This window comes from Corylus avellana, chromosome 7 (genome assembly GCF_965113065.1).
Source record: "Corylus avellana chromosome 7, dhCorAvel1.hap1.2, whole genome shotgun sequence".
Lineage (NCBI taxonomy): Eukaryota > Viridiplantae > Streptophyta > Magnoliopsida > Fagales > Betulaceae > Corylus > Corylus avellana.
This window is the reverse complement of record NC_142496.1, coordinates 17,546,497-17,557,441: the sequence shown is the minus strand read 5'-3', so window position 1 is coordinate 17,557,441 and position 10,945 is coordinate 17,546,497. Positions and strand designations below refer to the sequence as shown.

At 35.1% G+C, this 10,945-nt stretch overlaps 1 protein-coding gene across 1 annotated transcript; it reads right to left on the bottom strand.

The window, feature by feature from the left end:
* Positions 1–4,505: 4,505 nt before the first annotated feature.
* On the bottom strand, positions 4,506–5,369 carry LOC132185181 (uncharacterized). Its single transcript, XM_088518528.1, has 2 exons — positions 5,228–5,369; positions 4,506–5,023 (listed from the first exon to the last, which is right to left on the bottom strand). Exons 1-2 carry the CDS (start codon positions 5,367–5,369, stop codon positions 4,506–4,508), a joined length of 660 nt encoding a protein of 219 aa, XP_088374654.1.
* Positions 5,370–10,945: the final 5,576 nt, after the last annotated feature.

The window sequence follows — 10,945 nt, the reverse complement described above, 5'->3', positions numbered from 1 at the left end:
ACCTCTAAGTTTTAGTTTTGAATCCAAAAATGAGTTTTGAGGCATAAGAATTCAAATATTAGCTCATAGAAATTTTGCTAACAAAAAAAAAAAAAAAAAAAAAAAGCAACAGAATTTTCATTTCATTTTTTTTTGTTATTATTATTATTTTAGTTTTTAGAGGCAGCCACGTGTTGGACGACGCTTGGCTGCTTCAATTTGGCCGCCGCATAAACAGACCTAATAAAAAGTGATTACTTTGAAACGCCTCCAAATTTAAAATCCTCATTTAAAAGAGATTACTTTGAATCATCATATCTCTTAGTAGAGAGAATTAGCAGACGTACGATTGATTGCTTAGAATTAATATCCTTGTACCACTCCTTATTTGCTTAAAAAAAATAAATGTAGACGATTGATTATTTTAAGAGAATTATATGGATTATTTCACTTTTCTTCCCTTCCCATTTCTACAACACCTTGCCGACACCACCTTCTGATTCATTTTATTATTTTTATTTTATATTATTTTTTCCCTTTCCACCCCTCAAACAACGCACCTTTGTCATCTTTATATTTCTTTTACTCTCTTCTTATTATTTATTATTTATCTCTTCGTTTATTTCTCTACACTCTCTCTCTCTTTTCTCATTCTCCCTCCTCTCTTTGCACGGCAGCTCCCTTTAGAGGAAGAAGAAAAAAAAAAAGGTGAAGAGAAAAAGAAGAGAAGCAGCAGATTGAAGAAAAGCAGAAGAAGAAAAAAAAAAGGAGATGAGAAGAAGAAGAGAAGCAAAAAAAAAAAAAAAAGAGAAGAAGAAGAAGAGAAGATAAGAAGATTTTTTGGGTTTTTGAAGATTAATTTGTTGGGTTTAACCGTTTAAGTTTGGGTTTTTTATTTTTCAGGTTGATTTTTTTATTTGGGTTTTTTATTTTTTGAAGATTTTTTCGGTTTGAGTTTGAGTTTTTGAAGATGGAAAAAAGAAGAGAGAGGGAGTGAGAAAATGGAGAAAAAGAGAGAGCAGGAGAAAAGAAGAGAGAGAGAGAGATCGAGTGAGAAAATGGAGAAAAGAAGAGAGGGAGAGCTAGAGCTAGAAACGAAAATGGAGAAAAGAAGAGAGAGTGAGAAAATGGAGAAAAGAAGAGAGGGAGCTGCGCAGCTCCCTCACGGCATGCCGTGCAGAGAAATTACAAAAAAAAATAATTTAATTGAAAAATAATTTAAATTAATAAATTTTTTAATTGAAAAAAAATTTCAGAATTTTTTTTTTTAAAAAAAGAAAAATTATTTTTTTTAATAATTTTTTAAAATTTGCTGACGTGTCAATTTTGACACGTTAGTAAATTTCTGACGTTTATATTTTAACATGTCAAAATTGACACGTCAGTAAATTTTGATGTGTTAAACAGTAACACGTCAATAAAAAAATTTTACTGACTCCTATGTTTCTGACATTTAACACATGTCAGAAACGCCACATCAAAAAAGTTTTCTAACGTATTAGACACCATGACATGTCAGAAAACTCTAGTAAGAAAAAAAATGATTTTTTGTAGTGAAACATAAATATTTTTCGTTTAAGAATGGGTTAAGAGTGTTGGATGGAAGTTTCACACCGTCAATTCACTTTTATTTAAATTAAATATTTTACGTGTTGAGAATTACCTATTAAAAGAGAATTTAAGCCTATGTGTGAGGGGAAGTGTTAGTAATAATTGAGTGATTAATTTTACCTTTTCTTATCAGTTTAAGCTTTTAGAATAACTGATAATTTAACAAGGTACTTTCCGTTTGGTTTGGGCTTTGAGGTGGTGGAGACAACATGAGTCCCTCACAAAAAAAAAAAAAAAAAAAAGAAGTCAAATTAAGCCATCGCATAACTACGCGTTCTTTCCACTACTGATCATAAAGGAGATGGTGATTTTGACGTATGTGCCCAACTACGTGGTTCCGAGATCGTTGAAGATCTGGAGAGTTGACCCATGGCATGGCATGGTGGGTAATTGATGTTTGAGTGTTAAGTTCATGTCATGGTCATGTCAAAATATGATAAACTTTAATTTAATTTATTTAATTAAATGAGATAGATTTTTAATTTCAATTCGTTAATTTCACATGGAATTTACAACTCGTATAAAAAATTAACAACCTAAAAATTGCATGTAGAGTTTAAGCTTTATCGAGATTTAGGTACTAACTCACTAAATTCATGTTAAATTCAAGTTAATTCACGGGTCAAATCAAAAATCTAGTCCGCTGCTTTGCTGGGTTACTAGCTCAACATGAGTCATTAAGAAGATAAGCTAAGGCTTTACTAAGTTCGATATCTAGGGGTGCTATCAAATTCTCATTTGTTTATAGATTTTGAATTGTGATCTTAATTTTGGGTTTTGGTGACTGTTCTAATGGAAGTCATGATTGTCCTTTGACATGTGAATTGTGAGTAGTATTGGTACTTTTTATCAGCATTTAATGCTTTTGTGTAAATAAAGTTGAAGAATTGCACAAAATTTTTATTGTCACGGCTGGAGAAGGAAAATCTTGCAAGGGATACAAGGAAAAATTTCAAAATACTTGAAATTAAAATGAACTAAGAACATATGAAGAGCTTACTTGTAAAGTACTTCAACAGGTATAGCATGAAACCCTATAGAATTATAACAATGAAAATTGCAATTGTCTCCTAGTTCATGAATTAAGCGAAAAATGGATTTTGTACAACCTCAGTCATTCTGTTGTTGCTACCATAAACTAAAGCTCCGTTTGTTTTAATTTCAAATCAAAGCACTAATAAGAATAATCGAAAACGAAATAAGGAAAACTTTTATACATTACTACATTAGATTGAATTTCAAGCTCAATTTTCAGTAAGGCAAAAATATTCTTATAAATTCGAAAATAATAATAATAATTAAAAAAAAAAAAAGGCACGCCACCCCTTGGTTTTTCATTTTTCCTTTTTTTTTTTTTTAAATTCTTTTTAAAAAAAATTAGAAAAGATTTATTATATCATTATTTTATGATAATACTCCAACAAGGTAATATTGTGGCATACAAGTCACAGTATCTTATACTTTCTAAACTATGCCATAAACATTATACTTAATAATGTGGATAATTTTATCATTACATAAAAAAATAAAGAAAATATAGTATTGTGGCTTAGAGATTGCATGGAAGTTTGATCCTCCAAGACTTACCCTTGCAAACGCTCCAACAACTCTGAGTCACCGAGCTTGTATTTTTGATATCGTTCTCCTTTAATCCTATAACTGAAACAAATAGTAGTTACTTTCTTGACTTTTCAATAATCTTTTCCTCCATTTGGCTGCATACCGCAGCATACGTAACACAAATTCTCCCTGCATTTCATAGAAGTTGAGAATCTTTAGGCTTTTCAGGTATTGGATTCTAGAGGGTACCTCCTCCATCTGTGGGCATGGACCAATCTCTAGTTGCTCAAGACTAGGTAGTGATCCCTTATCTATTTCTACCATCTTTAATTTTCTCATCTCTCTGAGTGTAAGCCTCTAGAGTTTTCAAAAATTGCCTTCATTAAAGTGCAGTTGCTCCCCATCATTTGCATGATTGAGGGAAAGGGTAACTAGATTAGGCAAAGCCTAGACACGCGATAGAGACTTGATGAAAGTTGAGAGAGAGAGAGAGAGAGAGAGATCACCTGGAGACGAGGTTATAGATGAAAGAATTAGGGTCACTAGATCTTAAAGACTTGATGAAAGACAACATGTTCCCAAGAAAAACCCATGCATCCACTCAAAAAATTAAGCTACAACTATCAACCACACAAAATTCAATTCCATCTTCATCAATTTCCTCTCTTTCTCTCTCTCTCTCTCTCTCTCTCTCTCTTTTAATGAATAAGTGACTTTATTAGCAAACAAACCAATCAACAAAGTACACCAATTACAAGCCTTTTAAACAGGCTGAAAACATGACCTCACAAAGGCCTAATCAAACCAATTAAAAAAAACCGGAAAGAAGACCAAACTGCAGAATAGCATGGAGACAGCAAAAAACTACAAGCAAACCCAAACTACATCACCATCATGCCTCCCCAAAGGTCTAGAAACCCTCACATAGGACTAAACTCTATCCACAAACCAAACCAGGCACCACAAACTGCAGAACAGCTTACAATAGCAAATCTGCAGGTAAATTTCACAAAGAAGCTAAGGCCAAATTCTCTCTAGTCCTAGGAAATTTCTCCTTCCCAATTATTCTAGTTCTCACTTCCCAAAGAACTTTCTTCAAAATCTGCTCCTCAAAGCGAGGCTGACCAGAGTGCTTGATTTCATTCCTTTTAGGCCATAAATTGTAGATTACAGAACCTAAAACAAGGCGGTAGAGGAGACCTTTGAGAGCCTTATTTCCCCATTCGCTGATTCCTAGCTACAAGACCTCATCCCAGATAACAGGAGAATTGGTTACTTGACAATGATGCATACAAAATTTCCAAATTGGAAGTTTGATTATGACAAAAAAGGCACTTAACCTCAACTTTATATCCCTACTTACTCAAACAATGCCCTGTGAGAAGCCTATCCTGCATAGCAAGCCACAAAATGAAAGCATGCTTGGGAATAGCATGTGGAAACCACACCAATTTCCACCAAACAGCCTCATCCTTCTTTTCTCTAAGAAAATCCCAAGTTTCTGAGCTAACATAGGTGCCTTTCCTAGAGACAATCCATAAAGGTTTATCATGAGGACCAAAACTTATCTCATGAACCCTAGCTTGAATCTCAACTAGAGCCTCAGACCTATCTGGTCTCCAAAACCAGTCTCCATCAAGAATGACAGAAGAGAGCTTAGCCCCCACACTACTATAGGCATCATAGACAGCCCTATGCCCAAAAACCTCAAACAAAATTCCAGAAGGATGCCAAGAATCCAGTCGAAGAAAAATATTCTCCTCATTACCAACCTCAAACTTCAAGATTCTTTTAGCAATATCCCTCAACTTTAGGATCTTCCTCCAACTCCAGGAACAATTTTGAGGAATACTCACACTCCAGAAACTCCTCCCTTTCAACAGATTTTCTTTCACCTAGTCTACCCATAAAGAGCCAGATCTAGCAAAAAGACTCCAAACATGTCTGAGCATAGAAGTTTGGTTCCAAACTTCCAATCTTTTCAGCCCCAAACCTCCTTCCTTCTTAGGAAGAATAAAAATGCCAGTCCAATAAACTTCCAGACTATATAGGACATATGACAACAATTGGAGCCTACCTGCATAGGAGAGATTCCTAGAAAGCCAAAAGTCAATGCGTCCAGTAATTCTATCCAACAAAGCTCCAGAATTTGCTGCTAAAAGTCTAGCAGATATAAGGCGAACCCTAAGATACCTAACTAGAAGATGACCTTCATTCATCTTTAATTCACCCAGCAGTAAGTGTTTCATTCATTCTAAAATACCATAACAAAAGAAAGAACTCTTTGATGGATTAGCTTTTAGACCAGATAACTCTTCAAATTCAAGCAAAGCATCTTGCATGGTGTTTATAAACCTCAAACTGGCTTCACAAAAGATAAGGAGGTCATCTGCAAAACATAGATGAGTAAGTTTTTGTTTCAAACATTTAGGATGAAACTTGAAACCTGAACCACCGCCAGTACGATCAGCCATAATCCTAGAGAAAACCTCTGTGGCTAGAACAAACAAATAAGGAGATAAGGGATCCTATTGCCTCAGCCCCTTCTTTCCTTCAAAATAGCCAACCAAAGTACCATTTAGGCATATAGAAAACCTAGGAGATGTAATACGCTCCTTGATCTAGCTGAGGAACTTCACTGGGAAACCAAAGCAATGGAGGCATTGAATCATGAAATCTCAATTAACAGAATTATATACCTTCATAAGATCAATTTTTAATGTGCAACGAGGAACCCCTTTATCTTTGTGATAATTTCTAACAAGTTCCTGGGCTAGCAGAACATTTTCAGTGATACTTCTTAACAGAATAAAGGTTGACTGATTCAATCTAACTAGATCACTCAAAAGGGGGAGCATCCTATTAGAAATGATCTTAGTAATACACTTATAAATCATTTTACAGCAAGCTATAGGTTTGAAGTCCCCCGTAGTAGATGGATTCACCTTCTTAGGAACCAAAGTGAGAATGGTAGCATTAACTTCTATGAGAAGCATACCAGAAGCAAAAAAACCCCTTAATAGCTGCCACCACCCCCTCTCCAACAATAGATCAAGAGGCCTTAAAAAACTCTGCAGAATAACCATCAAGACCAGGGGCCTTGTTGGCTGGCAATTTCCTCTCTTCCTCACTCACAATATGTAATCGTAATAGCTCCTCCCTATCTATCTGGCTAGGTTAATTGTACTTAGTCATTACAGGAATGGATTTATTAATGAAATCCAAAGCATGTTGGGGGTGGAAAACAAGAATCGGGATTGCAGGGATCGTTCCAGAAAACGACACCATTTTTCGTTTATTAAAAGAATATAACTTGGTGTAGATAATCATGATTCATTCCTTATAGAAGTTAAACACGAGAAGAATTAACAATAATTAATGTGACGTTTCAACTAATTGTTCAAATTTGAAGAGAAAGAAAGAAGTCACCACCTCTCAATAATAAAACAAAAATTTGCAACAAATAGAACATAAAACCTCAATGGCCTCTTATTCCAGCCGCTTTGCTAGGTCACTAGCTTAGAATCCAACCCACATAACCCATTTATTTTCGAAGAACAAGTGAATAAGCAAGACTGAATAAAAATGTTGGTCTGAATCATTAAGAAGACTATCAAAGGCTTTATTGAATTCAGTATCTAGGTGCCATCAAATTCCCATTTCAAGCACCCAGCTCTTATTTTAATTCATTTGGTTCATTTTTTTTTTTTTTTCCTTCGGATCTTGAATTGTTGTTATCTTAATTTCGGGTTTGATGACTATTCCAATGGAAGCCATGATTGTGCTTTGACATGTGAATTGTAAATATTGGTGCTTCTTATTAGCAGCATTTAATCACTCATTCTTTTGGGTTTTGGCTCAAAATTGCACAAAGTTTTTACAGTCCTTGTTAGAGAAGGAAAATCTTGCTAGGGATTCAAACAAAAAATTCAAAATGCTTAAAATGAACTAATTTACATATGAAGTGTTTACTTGTAAAGTACTTCAACAGGTATAGCATGAAACAACATAGAATTATAAAGTAAATTGCAATTGTTTATGGGTTCTTGAAATTAGCGAAACTGATTTTCTACAACACCATTGATCTGTTGTCGAAGCCAAGCCGTGAACTGAAAGATTTGCTGTTGAAACAAAGCGCCAAGAAGAACAACTGCAAAAGACACAAGGAAAAACTATTGTACATGAGAATGCATTTCAAGCTCCTCACCCTGATTAAACATTGTCCACTCAAGATGCCAATTTAGCCAAATATGCAACCTTTTTTTAAAAAAAGCATTTCAGTGTTGTTTTAACATTTTAGTCTTTGTAGTTATACTATAATGCAATGTTATTTTAAGGCAATTTTGTTCTATTATAATTAATGGTGCGAGTTAGAAGGTCTTGAATATTTCCAATTTATGGGAAAATACATCCAAAATATAACTCTTTTATGAAAATACTCCAACGTGGCATACAAGTAACAGTTTCTTATAAACTATCCATTATAACACATTGGTTTTGAAGCCCTTAAAACTGTTACATATGAGAATAAAAATAAAAAATAAATAAAAATTCATGGAAATCTTGTTGCTAATTAGAGGTGTATACCTTGTTTATCACTGAAACTACATGGCAGTTTGATCCTCCAAGGCTGACCCTTGCAGACGCTCCAATAAGTCTGAGTTACCAAGCTTGTATATTTGATATCGTTCTCCTTTAATCCTATACCTGAGATGGATAGTAGTTAACTTCTTGACTTTCCAATAATCTTCGCCTCCATTAGTCTACATACGTAGCACAAATTCTCTCTGCATTTCATAGAAGTCCATAATCTTTAGGCTTTCAAGGTGCTGGATTCCAGAGGGTACCTCCTTCATTTGCGGGCATGGCCCAATCTCTAGTTCCTCAAGACTGGGCAATGATCCCCTGTCTATTTCCATCATCTTTAATTTTTTTCATCTCTTTGAGGGTGAGCCTCTTCAGTCTTCAAAAATCGCCTTTCTCAAAATACAGTTGCTCCCCATTATATGCATGATTGAGGGAAAGGGTAATTAGGTTTGACAAAGCCTGGACACATGGTAGTGGATCTTTCTCTAATGATGACATAAATAAGATTATTGTGACAAGATTTTGAAGCTCTGGAATCCATTCGAGCAGCTTCTCCAATCGCCCCCTTAGAGAGAGATGCTCTATAAATAGAGGTGGTGATGAAATTGATTGCAAGTCTATAACTTTATCTTCACTGATTGAGCTTACAATCAAAATTTTAAGGTGGACCATGTTTTGTATGGCGGCACATAGGGCCCTCCCACGTTCTGCGATCATATTTGAAATGCCAGAATTAAGGTCAGACTTACCTAGGGTTGAATTGGGCACAAGTGACATACTTACCAAACGACCCACAATGTTGAAATACTTGTGTGTGTATATATATAGGGTTTAGGTAATTTGAGGGAGTCTCAAATAGATCGCGCTATTTGGGATTAGGTAATTTGGCAGATTATTGAATATCTATTTGCTTTAGCCTTTACCTAATTACATGCTATTGACTTCCAGTGCGCAGCCAATGACTAAATAAACTATCCATTATAACACATTGGTTTCAAAGTCCTCAAAACTGTTACATATGAGAATAAGTCCCCCCAAAGAATTAATCTTTTAATTATAAAAGGTCATCTGTGTTGGCCCAAGTCTAATCACAACTGCTAGATCCTTGTCGTAACATAGATTAGTATCAAACTATTTTTAGTGAGGACAAATTAAAATATCAAATTAGTAGAAGAACAAAAAACAAGGAACACAATTTAGAGAGCAAAAAGAGTTGGTAGCATTTCAAAATGTAGCTTAGGTGGGAATTCATCGTGCGACCAATGTAAGACTTTCTTAGTCAGCCACATACTGTTAAGAATTTTATCATTATATATATATTAAAAAAAAAATCATGAAAATCTTGTGGCTAATTAGAGGTGTATACCTTGTTCATCACTGAAATTCTACATGGCAGTTTGATTCTCCAAGACTCACCCTTGCAGACGCTCCAATAAGTCCATGTCAACGAGGTAGTATATTTGATATCGTTCTCCTTTAATCCTATACCTGAGACAGATAGTAGTTACATTATGGACTTTCCAATAATCTTCGCCTCCATCAGGCTGCATACGTAGCACAAATTCTCTCTGCATTTCGTAGAAGTCGATAAGCTTTAGGCTTTCAAGGTGCTGGATTCCAGAAGGTACCTCCTTCAATAGCGGGCATGGCCCAATCTCTAGTTGCTCAAGACTGGGCAGTGATCCTCTGTCCATTTCCACCATCTTTAATTTTTTCATATCTCTGAGGGTGAGCCTCTTGAGCCTTTGAAAACTGCCTTTCTCAAAATGCAATTGCTCCCCATCATACGCATGATTGAGGGAAAGGGTAATTAGATTTGGCAAAGTTTGGACACACGATAGTGGATATTTCTCTAATGATGAGGAAAATAAGATTAATGTGACCAGATTTTGAAGCTCTGGAATCCAATTCGACAACTTCTTCAATTGCCCTATTAGATAGATATGCTTTAGAAATGGAGGTGGGGAAGAAATTGATTCTAAGTCTACAATCTCATCGTCACTTATTGAGCCTACAATCAAAATTTTAAGGTGGACCCTGTTTTTTATGGTGGCACATAAGGCCCTGTCATGTTCTGCCGTCATATTTCAAATGCCCAATAGCCTTAATTGACTCAACTTTTCGAGCTCTTTAAATAGACTGACCCCATGATGGTTTGCCTTAATCAATGATAGCATCTGCAAGTCCTTTAAACATCCAACACTTTCATGTAATTTTACTCCTTTTAATGAATAAAGGCTACTTTTAATTTCGAACTCATGAGAATGAGCCAAGATATGTCTCAGCTTATAAAGCCTAAATATCTCAGTTGGTAGCTCACACACTGCGGTTTCCACAACATTTAGTGTCTGATGGTTTTGTAGCCTACTCACCGACTTTGGAAGTATCTTCACTTTTGTTCTCTTGAAACTTAAGTGCTTCAAGTGGAATAAATTACCCACTTCTTGAGGAAGATAATCAATAGGAGCGTCTTCAAAATCCAATACTTTCAAAAGCTTGAACTTTTTAAACAATTTAACTATGAAAGACTTGAGCAATTCAGTAATGTTGAAGAGAAAAATAAAACGAACCCGTGAGTACTCACTTGACTCAAAAACATTTTCTGTAGCATCATGGATTGATAGGCATCGACTTTTTCATGAGAAGTTGTGTCATCTGCATCAAGAACTTGACACAAATTCAACTCTTGAGCCTTTGAAAGGATGATTTCATGTAAGAGATCTTGGATTCTGTATTTTTTGTGTATCTCATAATCAAGCTCCCCAAATGAAAGTTGAACCAAGTTTCTGTGGATGAGCTCCAATAAAAATTCTTCCGCTACATCTTCCAATGGTTTTTCCTTCTTTCTTGTAATAAATCCCTCAGCAAAACTTGCCCCCAACATTCTTAATTTTTTTCATGCCAAACTTGCCCCTAAAGAAAAGAAACTTTTAATAAATGCTTTGCATTTCCATCGTATTCCAAATTATTCATTGGCAAGTGGCAAACCTATTCATTCAGCCAATGACAAGTTTTCTATTTCTTTTTACGAAAATTACACAAGTTCATTTTAGACATATCAACCAATGCCTTTTCAATCTCCTCGAATTAAAGCACATATAAGAAGAATTGGAAAAAAGAAAAAGATCGAAAGATTGAAAACTTTTCTACCATAGAATGCATTTCAATCTCCTCAACTTAGTTAAACATTGTCCACTCAGAATGCTAA

What these genes read in the sequence shown, in the direction of transcription:
- LOC132185181 (XM_088518528.1), bottom strand. Translation starts at nt 5,369, where the DNA reads ATGAATGAAGGTCATCTTCTAGTTAGGTATCTTAGGGTTCGCCTTATA. An exon ending in TAGGAATCTCTCCTATGCAG is followed by an intron (nt 5,024 to 5,227) that starts GTAGGCTCCAAT and finishes ATCTGTTGAAAG; the next exon opens with GGAGGAGTTTCTGGAGTGTG.